At 43.1% G+C, this 13,302-nt stretch overlaps 3 protein-coding genes across 13 annotated transcripts in view; 1 reads left to right on the top strand and 2 right to left on the bottom strand.

Moving 5' to 3' along the window:
- LOC129603679 (uncharacterized) overlaps nucleotides 1-3,839 on the bottom strand; it is a 258,884-nt gene extending 255,045 nt beyond the window's left edge. Inside the window, exons 1-2 of one of the 2 annotated variants that reach the window (XM_055506278.1) lie at nucleotides 3,235-3,839; nucleotides 2,976-3,084 (exon numbers count right to left, since the gene is read on the bottom strand). Coding sequence is in view for 1 of the 2 variants with exons in the window: in XM_055506280.1 (XP_055362255.1) it covers nucleotides 3,235-3,373 (139 nt within the window). In the remaining variant the exon portion in view is untranslated. The remainder of the gene's footprint in view (nucleotides 1-2,975; nucleotides 3,085-3,234) is intronic. The other variant, XM_055506280.1, reaches the window with a different exon arrangement.
- The window catches only part of LOC114850884 (NACHT, LRR and PYD domains-containing protein 12-like), a 369,265-nt gene that overhangs the window by 226,727 nt on the left and 129,236 nt on the right, over nucleotides 1-13,302 (bottom strand).
- The window catches only part of LOC114846254 (protein NLRC3-like), a 78,839-nt gene that overhangs the window by 51,792 nt on the left and 13,745 nt on the right, over nucleotides 1-13,302 (top strand). The window lies entirely within an intron of this gene.

Here is a 13,302-nt window from a genome sequence, read left to right as displayed (position 1 = left end):
ACTTAATTATAGAGATCTGATTAATTTGATTATCACCACATTGAGTCGTCTTTTTGCTCATCGTTTTTGCACAGTTGATAAACAATTGCAACACTGCATTTTCTCTTTCCCGTTTAAGGCCTCGCTTTACAGATTTGTCTTTTATCTTATAGGTTTTTATAAAACCCTGCATCTCTGCACACTGCCTCAGATCAAATGTCCCCTCTGAAGGCCAGGGCGACGTGGATTCATGTGTCCGCTTGCTCCATTTGTGTGAGCATTTCTGAATTTCCTTCATCAACACCTCGACTGGAGACATGTTCCCATCCACAGATCTCATTATTAAATATGTATCTTTACTGAAAATATGATTTCAATCCCTAATTACACCTAATTATACTTGTAACTGAACTAATCTCAATCAGTGTTCATAACTGAAGTAAGTTCCCTGTCTTTACAACCCATAGTTAGTGAAAAGCAACATAAATATTAAACAGTTAAATTGTAATTTGACGCTCTTCCTTTCTGGGTATCTTGGTTTTACCTCTGTTTTAAGCAACTGGCCCGATAATCATTCCCAGTGACTGCTGAGCTGATGAGTTTTGATTTGTTCTGAATAAAAGAGTAAGTCTGATGCAAAGATAAACCAAACCACTGCAGAAACGCCCGCTTCAGAGCAACTGCTGAAGAAAAATTATAAGCGTCTTATTGGAGCTGATCATGTGCTTTGTTTATATTACTAGGTTTACACAAAATCAGCGTAATTGAAACACTTGATTTAATGTGATAGTGATGTCACAGGCTGTGCCTAACCCACATTAGGTCACAAATGGTGGTCTTGCTCATGAGTAGGCAGGTGCTACAGACGCGTGAGCAGAAAGACCTTTGATATAAATGGAGGAATGTTTATTAACTTTGCCCAAATAACCTAGTTAACCTAGAACCAGACAAAAATGGAAACTGAAAATGAAAAAATAGAAGCTAAATCCCACCAATACACACTGACAGAAAGTATAACCAACACGCTGCAGACCACTACTAGTACACTAGCATGTATATCGCATACCCCTGTGGTTCTATTCTCACCTACTGTATTACTAACATTTATTCTCACCTAATACTAACCAGGCACTAATAGTCTATACATACATACATCTGATCTGAAAAGTTGGTGAAAACTCAGGGGAGGGGTGAGGCGGAGCCTCAGACAGATGGAGGCTCGTAAGTACTCTGTTTGTCTTTGTACTTCCAGTCTGATTCTGCTCTTAGAGAAGCACACGGCTGACGGCTCGGAGCCAATTTACAAGCGTTAGCGTTACTGTAAAATTCCTTCCTCTTCAACCAACGTAGTAAACGTTTTGAAGTTTAGCTGCTGTCCGTTACAATAATAGTAATAATAGGAACAAAACTAAGGCTTTACTGCAGTCTGCCAACTATGTGTCTATGTCTCTCCAATGCACACTCACACACACACCCTTGAGCTTAATGCTCTGAGCAGTAAAACACATACAGTACACACACACTCTTCTCTCTCTCTGGAGCGTAAACAACAGAAGAGGCACACGGCTGACGCCTCCACACCCAATTCAGAGACCGCGCCTCAATTCACAACTCCCCCCTTTTTTATTTTTTAATAAACAAAGCAGCCGCGGTCTTTACACACCGTGACCAGCTTGACCACTCCCAACCACAGAGCGGACACGTTGTCACAAAAAATGCACTAAAATACTCAGATTACGTCAAAATGATTATTAAATTACAAAGAAAAGTGAACACCATATAGGACAATCAAAAATGTTAAAGTATTAAACAACAACAAAAATTAAACCCAACTTTGTGTCGCCACCTGGCACCAAGCCAACGTCTCCCCCCAACTATCTGAAAACACACGTATGAGGAGCGGGGATCTCTGTCTAGTCCACACACACACACACACTCACTCCCCCGCCCTCCTGCTCTCTTTTCCTCTCTCCCTCACACACACACACACTCCCTCTGCACCGGAGGAGTAGAGGAGCCGCTGTCAACCCAGCCTACTTCAAATTTAACTCAGCAACAAGCAACTATTACGCCGTTTAACTTTACATACGTATATACACAAATACACACTTGATTAAACTTCATACACTATTGCCAGCACACTTCATCTTCATTTGCATATCACAGAAAGCGCTTTTACTGATTTCCCTATGTTTCTCAGGCCTCACAACTCATGAGAAAATCTACACTTGGATTGATCAGTCCCAAGCTTAATGTAGGTCTCCTCATACGCACATAAACCTACAGTGCCTTAAATATATAAGCATATATATATATATATATATATATATATATATATATATATATATATATATATATATATATATATATATATATATATAAATTTGGTCTAATTTGGTGAGTAAAAGTCGGCTTTTCGGTTCACTAAACTGAGCACTGAGGCCGCACCGTAATCTGACGCTGTTACTAATCCTCACCTTAATTTTAGAACCACTTGAATAAATATTTTTCAGTCCCGAACTATAAAATGGTAAGTAGAGAGTGTCCAACTTACAAAAAGGTGTTTAGTATATGTTGCCAATTTGGGTTCTTTTTCTTGGGCCTGCACTTCCAACGTCAGTTACCGTACTTACACAGCCTTAAATTTATTTTAGCCACATACAGACTATATAAGCCCTTGATTTAGAATCTCCCAACGTCGTCTGTCAAAGAGCTAACATGTAAGTCAACATTTAGAGGTCAATAGGCCATGTCATTTTCTATTTCCCCACAATGAAAGCAAAGTACAGCACACAAATAAAGCAGTTGGTTAGTTATATTTATATACAGCAAATTATACAAGCAAATTCTCCACTGCCTCTCTCTGCTTATTCCCACACAGATTGTTTTCTAGAAATAGCCGAATCAGAATTTAGAATCTTCTAATGTAACCAACATTTGCCCACACTGCCCCCAACACAGAGAATCGTCATGTAAGAGCTTTAAGCGCATCTCACCTGTGGCCACCAGTGACGAGTCGTCTCGGGCTGGGTGCAGCCGGGCACCTGTCGGCTTCAGACCCGGCTTTCTTGCCTTTGTCGTGACGCCATTTTCTGTCGTGTATTTCTATTCTCTTCAATCACGACAGAGATTTCACAAGAACTCAACTTTGAAGTTTAAATCAATAGCATACAAATTTATTATACATGACAAATTAAAACAATCATATAATGATTACAAAAGAGTAATAACAAGAGAGGCAGAGACCGAATTCACCTGCTTGTTCCTCTGCAGAGAGAACCGAGAGGTCGGAAAAGGTCCGCTGTGTGCTACCAGCGGACCCTCTGCGAAGCGCTCTGAAAAACCCCAGCCTGTGAAGGCCTGCTTTTAACCACCACCTAAAATCTTTCCACATGTCCAAATAAGGACGTGTAGATGTTTTTCTCGGCTACTTGGAAAGTCCTGGCGCTGGGCCGTGTTATCTGTCCAGCTCCAGCTTCATCTGGCCCACCATCAACCTCCCAGTTCCTTTCCCAGGTCGGCGTGACATTTTGAATATTTCCTTAGGAACAGCTCGAATAAACAGTTTACGCAACAGATTCTGCGAACCCAGATTCTACGAACCCAGTTTAAGCAAACTCTTTCACCCCACCCCACACGAACCCATCTACTCTCTGTACTTCTCTCATAAGCAATGATCAATTTTACTGCTAAAAGTAAATGTAAATGTCTGTTTCCTGGAGTCTATCCCAGATGCTCCCCAGACAACGACCCTGCGAAACTGCAAGGGTTGAGGAACAGTCACTGCATCTTAACCTGACCCGAACAGATTGTTCACTACCTATATAATAATATATGATATGATACATAAATATACTACAATATCATCATCTTAGAGACATTACTCTGTCAACTATCAACGGTGCTAAGCCATTACTGCTGATTGGATCAGATTACCCTCATCTCATTACCTCAGTGGAACCCATACTTCTCGGACCCCCTGTTGGACCTGCAGCCGTTGACACTAGACTAGGATAGACTCTCCAAGGCCCTTCAAGTATCTTACACAACCAACTATCTCCACAGAAGTGCCTCTTCACCACATGCAGTGCATCAGATGCTGAACTCCTCCATCATGTGGAGAAACTATGGCAATTTGATACACTGCCTTACCGAAGTGAGAAGTTGATCACCAGATCTACAGTAAACAAGATGCTGAAGCTGTCCGTATGTTGGAAAAGCAAACCATCAGAGTTCTGGTTGATGGTGTGAATAGATATGCAGCACCATTATTATGCAAACAAAGGTTTCGACTTCTTCATGCAACTCAAGAATCAGTCTTGCCTCAGCTACGTGGGACTGAAAAGCGGTTAACCAAAGACACGGCGAAAGCTAACATCTACTCCAAGGAAATCCGCAAGCTCATCGATCCTGGTTATGTTAAAGCAATACCTCCAAGCAAAGTCAAAGAGAGCAACTGTTCTTGGTTCATCCCACACCACCTGGTGCAGCACAATGGGAAGTATAGAATAGTCTTTAACTGTTCCTTTATGTACAATGGACAGAGCCTTAATGATCACCTTCTCCCTGGGGCCACACTTGGAGCCAGTCTTCTAGGAGTCCTCCTGAGGTTTCGAGAACACCCAGTAGCCATCAGTAGTGATGTGAAGGGAATGTTTCATCAGGTCCGCCTGCTGGATGAGGACAAACCCTTCCTCCGAATCCTATGGCGGGATGTTAAAGTGGATCAGGAACCGACTATGTATGAGTGGCAAGTACTTCCATTTGGTACAACATGTAGTCCATTTTGTGCTACCTTTGCACTTCACACTAATGTTCAGAAGCATACAGTCCCTGAAGAAGATGCTCGCCTGTCTGTAGAAGGCTGTTTCTACGTAGATAACTGTTTGAAGAGCCTCCAATCAGAAGAGCAGGCCAGGCAGCTATTGAGTCGACTGCACACACTACTCCTGGAAGGTGGATTTGACCTCGGAGAATGGGCCAGCAATGTTCCTGCTGTTATTGAACACCTACCCAAAGAATCACGGTCAGAGAATAGCACACTCTGGTTCGCACAAGAGACATCAGACTCTCAAGAATGCATACTTGGACTACTGTGGCAATGTAAGTCAGACACGCTCCACTATAAACAGCAGCCCAATGAATGTCCAGAAGTGACTATGCGGAATATATATTGCCTCCTTGCCCAACAATATGACCCTCTAGGATTTATCATCTTATACCCAACTAGGGCTAAGATCATTGTGCAGTGTCATTGGGACAAAAGGAGAGGATAGGATGATCCTAATCTCCCTGGAGACCTGCTCCAAGCTTGGAAGTCATGGGAAGAGGAGCTACCACAACTGTCCGAAGTCACATTGCCACGATGCTTCACCAACCTTAACACAGACCGTAGCAATGCTATTAGGACTATACACGTGTTCTGTGATGCATCAGAGCGGGCTTACGGATCGGTGGCATATCTGTGCACTAAAACTGGTGATGGACAAATTCAACTGTCCTTTGTAGCTGCCAGATCCAGAGTTGCACCTAAAAAGCAGCTATCGATACCCAGACTTGAGTTGTGTGGAGCTTTGACAGGAGCCCAGTTAGCTTCAGTACTGATCAAGGAACTCACCATACCTATCCAAGAAGTGCTGTATTGGACAGACTCCACTACAGTACTCAACTGTCTCCAATCAGACTTGTTGTGTAAAAATTCATAAAGTTTATAAAGTAATTACTGTTGAGATTTCAGGAGACAATGTTACAAAATAATATGGCACCTGCTGTACTACAACGGCCCCCAACAGCACCCACTGTGGCAGGTGTGGATAATAGCACTCACTGGGTCACGTGTGTAAGGAGGAGACCCTGTTATGCAACAGAAGTGTAGTGCCACCAAGACCATTAAAACTACAGTGTGTTTTACTGACCTAGATAAGGCAGGTGGGGAGTAGTGCAGCTTCTGCTGCAAACACCTGACCTACAGTAACCTGACCTTCGGAAGGGGAAGGTTTAGAGGGGAGCTGCCCCGCCCGGGGAGAAAAGGGCAGAGCAACAAGTGTCTTCACTTTGTTTGGGATTATGATTGGGTAAAAATATAATAAAATAATGGTCAAAAACACCCTAAAAGGTCAAGATGATGATCTAACGTCCGGGGAGCTGAATCCCACCCTGTGAGCAACAGCATAAGGTGATGTTGTGATAAAAAATTCTCAGTCTGTCTTGTCTTCTGTCACTTTTGTATGGAATAAACGCTTTGTCGACCCTGGATCTTACTGCTCTGGACTTAGTCATTTTTTGAGACCCTGCGGTTGGGACTTAGAATAATTTTGGGATCTGGCTACTGGGACTTAGAATAATTTTAGGACCTTGCTTTGGACTTAGTTTATTTTGCACACTTTGGGAGTTTTATCTCTTCACCTCTTTGGGAAGTTACTAATTTTCTGGAACCTTACTACTGTGCATTTTAGTTCATTTTTCTTCTTTTTGGGATTTACCATTTAATCTCTGGAATTTATATATTTAGAATTTTATTATCTCAAAAAAGGATAATTTACACCTATTGGATTTATAAAAAAGCTCAGTCAGATTGGAATACAAAATTTAAAGGCTTTAGTGTCGGACATGACAGACTCCTCCAGATATAAAGTATTTGTTGGTACCAGAGTCGTAGAAATACAGGAGTTGTCAGATGTTAGAGCCTGGCGTTACGTTGACTCAGCGACCCACCCGGCAGATGACATTACCAGAGGAAAAACACTCCCAACTTGCTGGAATAAGTCGTTGCAGTCATGGACCCTCCTTTCTCCTACAGCCATCTGACTTGTGGCCTATGATACCAACCAGTCAAGTCACAGAAGGAACAGAGGAGCTGAGGAGTACAGTGGTTTGACAACTGACTCGACAGATTCAGCTATACCCAACATCCAGAAATTCAATAGCTTTCAAGAGCTACTGGAATCTACCACTCGATCTCTACAAGGGGTGGCCAGTGAAACTTCTCCCACTGTTGGTGATTATCATCATGCTGAGTTATTCCTTCTCAGACTTGCACAGATGGGTAGCTTCCCAGAAGAGGTAAAACTACTCCAATCTGTTAGACTGCTGAATACGATGCTGCTTCAGGTCTGATCCGTGTAGGAGGTAGGCTTTGCAGATGTCACAGCCAAGTCAAGATGTTCTACATCCTATACTTTTGTCCTCTTCTCACCCAATCTCCAAGCTTCTAATTCAGCATTATGACTCTCAGCTTTATCACCCTGGAACAGAGCGTGTATTTGCAGAGCTACGCCGGAAATATTGGCTCCTGAGAGGCAGAGAAGCAGTCAAGAAGTATCAACATAACTGTGTGGAATGTAGGAAATGGAGAGGAAGTCCTCAAGTGCCAAGAATGGTGGATTTGCCCCCCTCTAGTCTACGGCTTTTCAAACCTGCCTTTTATTCAACAGGGGTCAACTGCTTTGGCCCTATGCTTGTGTAAGTCAGATGACACACAGAAAAGAGGTGGGGTATCCTGTACAAGTGTCTCACCACTCGAGCCGTCCACTTAGATCTCTGGATACGGACACGAAGAGGGAAGCCCTATGAGATCCTGTCAGATCAAGGCACTAATTTCAAAGGGGGAGGCAAGGAACTGCATGAAGCTCTCCGTGAGCTGGAACCATCAGTTCGGAAGCAACTTGCAGCTCAACAGATCAGTTTTCGTTTTAACCCCCCAAATGCAGAAGTCCGATCTGTAAAGAATGCCCTCCGCACTACACTTGGAGCTCAAACAGTACCCGAGGAAATGTTAATGACAGTCTTTGTCGAGGTAGAAGGCATCCTCAACTCCAGGCCACTAGGCCATGTCTCTTCAGACCCTGCTGACCTAGACCCGGTTACACCCAACTGTTTGTTGATGGGGCGGCCAGACTCCTCCCTTCCACAAGTGGTTTACCTTAAATCAGAACTGTTGAGTCGTAAAAGGTGGCGTCATTCCCAAGTTCTAGCAGATCATTTTTGGAAGCACTATATACAGCCCTTTCTTCCCACACTCCAAGCCCGGCAGAAACGGCAGACAGAGAACTGAGGTGCTGGTTGTTGACCCCCAATCACCAAGGGCTCTTTGGCAAGTAGGGACTGTCAAGACTGTCTTACCCGGAGCAGATGGACGTGGTTATTCAAGTGAAGGACAGTACGTATACTCGCCCAGTTGTTCGTCTCATCAAGCTACAGGCCTTGCATGAAGACAAAGGGGACACTTAGTTTCAAATTTGCTTAACAAATTTGGGGGCGGCTGTACAAAAGATTGTAGTTTAACTTTAGTTTAGTACTGTTGGTTCTTGTTTTTGGCCAGTAGGTGGCGCTCTAAAGCTGTCTTCCGTGTGTCAGCGGAGACTTGTTTTGAGAGATGCAGTATTTAGCAGTGTGCGTCTAATAAAGAAAACAACACGACTATTTCCATATATATATATATACTCAAAGTCTGTGTTGCTGATCCTCATGAAGATAAAGTTTTTCCCAATCTGGATCTGTCTGTGCCTCTACCTCGACTCACCTGTACAGAGATTGTTGTTCTGACCGGACACCCTGAGATGATAGCCCTTACACACCAGATATAGTCATCTGTACAGCTATAATAGCATTAACAAGCATTAACTGGCAAACGCCACAAGCTATGTAACCCTTACTTTCAACTGTTTATGTTTTAGTCAGGAGGCCAGGACCTCCAGCGTGCGCTGGTGCGGTTTGCAGCTGAGAGTAAAGCGACTGGGATGAGAATCAGTTCCTCCAAATCTGAGGCCATGGTTCTCGACCGGAAAAAGGTGGTTTGCTCTCTCCAGGTTGGAGGAGAGTTCCTGCCTCAAGTGGAGGAGTTTAAGTATCATGGGGTCTTGTTCACGAGTGAGGGAAGAAAGGAGCGTGAGTTTGACAGACGAATCGGTGCGGCTGCAGTAATGCGGTCTGTGTATCGGTCCGTCCTGGTGAAGATGGAGCTGAGCCAAAAGGCAAAGCTCCGAATTTACCGGTCAATCTACGTTCCTACCCTCACCTATGGTCATGAGCTTTGGGTCATGACCGAAAGGGCAAGGTCACGGATACAAGCGGCCGAAATGAGCTTCCTCCGCAGGGTGGCTGGGCGCTCCGTTAGAGATAAGGTGAGGAGCTCTGTCACCCGGGAGGAGCTTGGAGTATAGTCGCTGCTCCTCCACATCGAGAGGAGCCAGTTGAGGTGGCTCGGGCATCTGGTTCGGATGCCTCCTGGACGCCTCCCTGGGGAGGTGTTCCGGGCATGTCCCACCGGTAGGAGGCCCCGAGGAAGACCCAGTACTCGCTGGAGAGACTACGTCTCTCGGCTGGCCTGGGAACATGTCGGGGTCCCACCGGAAGAGCTGGAGGAAGTGTCCAGGGAGAGGGAAGTCTGGAACTCTCTGCTCAGACTGCTGCCCCCGCGACCGGGCCCGGATAAGCGGATGAAAATGGATGGATGAATGTATGGATGTTTTAGTCAATTAAAAATTTTGTGTTACTTCTTTCCACCTCTCTGGAAACACAGGGAGGACAGCGCCCCCCGGAGTCCTTTCCTGTGTGGTCCAGGAACCGGCGGGGCCCAGGATTCAATCATGAGTTCTGCACGCCTTGCAACTTACACTCATCATCTTACCCAGTACACCACTGAGGAACCCTTCACAGTTGGAGATGCTTCTGGCGTGCTTTTAAGCGTACACTTTGAGAGCAGCGTCCAAAAGTTTCTATAATCATGCAAGATTTGAACTCTCTCATAACTTCACAAGAACAACCTTTTAACCTCTGAGTCACTGCTCTGTTCAGGTTGTGACATGTTCAATGTTGTATTTATAGTTTATTTGGACAAAAAGGAACTTGAAAGCATCTAAAAGTATGGAGGACTTGAACCAACAACCTGTCTTTATAGCAGGAGCATCTTATCTCTCTGAGTAATATGTTCAAGGTTGCATTTACAGTTTACTTGACAACAAGGTCTTAAAAATGTCTAGCATTATTTGGGGATTCGTGCCTTAAATAATAAACCCTGTCTCTGTTCTTTTTGATCTGATGTCTGTTACTCTACTAGGGAGTCATGAAAGTCAGTTTTAAGTTGCAGTGGCATTTGTCAAATAATACTATTACATGATGCTCACACTATTACACAGTGGTTAAGCTTGTGTGCTTGCGTGTACTTTTATACCAGACGGTAATGTATAATTCAGTATGAGCAAAGCAGCTTTAAATGCTGAGTGCGATGTCGCGTCTGCCACTGTTTGCACCCAAATCAACAGCAGCACCTTGACCCGCTAGTTAACCTGTCTTTCCCTCCTCTACAGCACTGGTTGAGAAAAGCTGTCGGAACGATGGCCAGACAAGCTGACAGCAGCTGAAACAAGCAGAAGGAAAGCAAACGTCAGTTAACAGACGAACCGCAGATGAGACAGCGGACAGTATTCTTAAAGGTGCAGTACCGCCACCTATCGGTTATATAGTGAAACTCGTCTTATCATACAACTTTTATCCGCTGACTTGAATGAAATATAAATGAAACAAAGCCATACTAAATACTACACAGTAATAGTATGTACACAGCAAATATTCATGTATTAATTACAAAACAGTCCTACACAACTGAGGCGAAGTTATTGTCCGGTGACTCCATGTGACAACAACACATTCACTTGCTTGGTGCCAACATATACATTACGATACCACAACATAGTGCAGTGTCTTATACAAATGTAACACTAAATACATGCCCCCGATGGATGGCAGAACTTTATCTATTACAAGATAATAGGTGCTCGCCTGAAAACAAGAAAACATATAAAAAACGCTTGAATCCCCAACAGTATGGTGTCCGGCAAGGGACCACCCGCACTCACAGCCCTATTGCAGGAGTGCAACGCCACCATCTAGCGGTCGTTACTGATCACTGCCCTACATTAACATGAAATACATGAGTACATGAGTTTGACCAGCATCTGAAATTATAACTAAGAGATGGTTCGATGCTTCACTATGCATATTTCTGCATGTGGCATATCTTGGCTGACATATTTCCTCTGAAGAGACTACAAAAATGACAGGCGATTTATTTTATGAATCAATTACTCATTATAATTAAATCTGTTTATGTCAGAACGTCAAGGGCGGCAGACCCACATGCACGGCACAGACAGACTCTGATGTTGAAAATCAAAAAAAGGGATTTATTCCAAAAAGACAGAATCAGAATCAGGCAAGGTCATACACAGGTAGGCAACGACGAACAATCCAGTGGGTCAGGCAAACTCAGTTCCGTGGGCAGGCAAGATTCGTTAACGTGAGGATCAAGATTACAGTACCGTTCAGACAGAGGCTGGATCGTCGTTAAACTAGCGTGCAGGGTCGTTTACCAGGCAGGGTTGAAGAACAAGGCATACAAGGCAGGCAGGGATTAGGCAGAATCGGTAACTGTGGTCAGAAGCAGGGTTCAGGTTAACGAGGCTAGACATGAATACAAGACGCTGAGAGTTGGTAGAAATCACGCAAACACAAACTAACAATCTGGCAACAACTGGTGTGTGAGGTGGGAGTTAAGTATTGAGGCTGATCACTGATTATTGACAGGTGTGTAATGAGGACCGGTAGTGACAGGAAACAGCTGTGAGGTGAAAAAAACAGGAAGTCCTTCAAAACAAAACAGGAAGCTGAAAAACATGAGTGAAAACAAATTCCTTTCAAAATAAAACCGGGGACATGACAAGAACCAGACTGAACTGTGACAGTTTATTCACCTTAACAACACATATTTAATGAGAACTGTTTTAGAGAAGTTTATTTATCGCACCACTGACTAGTATTAAAGCTTTATCAGTCCCTACCGCTCCTCTAGTCACTCATCTATAATATCAGCATTACATGGGTTTGTGATATCAAACAGTGAGCTGCACGTTGTTACATCATAAACAAAGGGCAGCGAGTATTACCTCAAATAGACTGTCTATGGGAAACATCAGCCATAATCATTTCTTTCTGTATCTGCTTAAAATGATGAAATTGAGCAGGAAACACATCAACATAATTTTAGTAAAATACAACCATCACCTGTCACAAACCGACGATGGAGGAAGGACCCAAATGCATAGTGTTAACTTGGTTATGATAAAAAGGTTTATTAGCAAGGTCAGGCAGGCAGAGGTCATACACGGTGGAGCAGCAATCCGGTTCCGACAAGGAGCAGGCGGAGACGTGGTCAAGGTACAAGCAGAGCTCAACTTACAGTACAGGACAGTCATAGGTTAGGCAAGAGCAGGGTCGAGGACAAACCACGGTCGGTAACACAAGGCAAGAGGTCAAGGAATGCTGGAATGCTAGTGAGGAATCAACGTAGACAATCTGGCAGGGAACTATGGCTAGAGGTGGTGCTTAAATACTAAATGATCTGATTACTGATGAGATGCAGGTGATGATAACAACAGGAAGTAAAGCTGGGTTGACTGGGTGTGGACTAAACAGGAAATGGTAACAAAATAAAACCGGACATGACTAGACAAACGTAACTAAGAAACATGAATCATGACATCACCAGCTCAGGCATGAGGATGGGTGAAGTCTTGAATTTACTGAAATTCACCTCTTTCTTCAGTTTTATGGATTTCAAGCTGACAATAACTTGGTTTACACAGTTCTTGTAAATGTAACTCTTTTCTAGAGTTACCATTGTCATTGTTTGTTTGTAATAAGTATATAATAAAGCCATGTAGAAGGTCTGACTAGTCCATGGAACTCTTTCTGTATCCACTAAACCAGGTATGTCAAAGTCAAATACACAGAGGGCCAAAAAAACAAATTGGCTATAATCCGAGGGCCGGACTGGTTCAATGTTTATTAAAACATATTGAAATGATTGCACGTAGCCTATTGAACCAAGACCTAACACAGTGTATTATTTAATGATTAAATGAATAATCGAATATTTTTTATGGCTCTGTCAGTAAGTTAAAGGGAAAACATTTTTCAGCAGGCACACAGACAAGAACAAACTGCCTATAAAGAAAAATCACATGTACTGTACATTAAATGAATAAAGTAATATTTTCTTATGGCTCTGTCAGTAAGTTAAAGAGAAAACATTTTCAACAGGCAAACAGCAAAAAAGCAAATTTCCTTCAAAAACAAAATATGTTCCTTATATCAAGATAAATGCATAAATGAAACTGCATGCATTATAAACTGAAAATGCAATATTATGCTGCTCTATTATCCTAAATTACTGCTTCAAATAGTAAAATGAGAAAATATAGAATAAATCAAATAAGTTGTATTCTTTCTCATGGCTCTTATCTGCAATTTCCCCTGAGTCCATTA

Source organism: Betta splendens, chromosome 24 (assembly GCF_900634795.4).
Source record: "Betta splendens chromosome 24, fBetSpl5.4, whole genome shotgun sequence".
NCBI lineage: Eukaryota > Metazoa > Chordata > Actinopteri > Anabantiformes > Osphronemidae > Betta > Betta splendens.
This window is presented reverse-complemented; position numbering and strand designations above follow the sequence as displayed.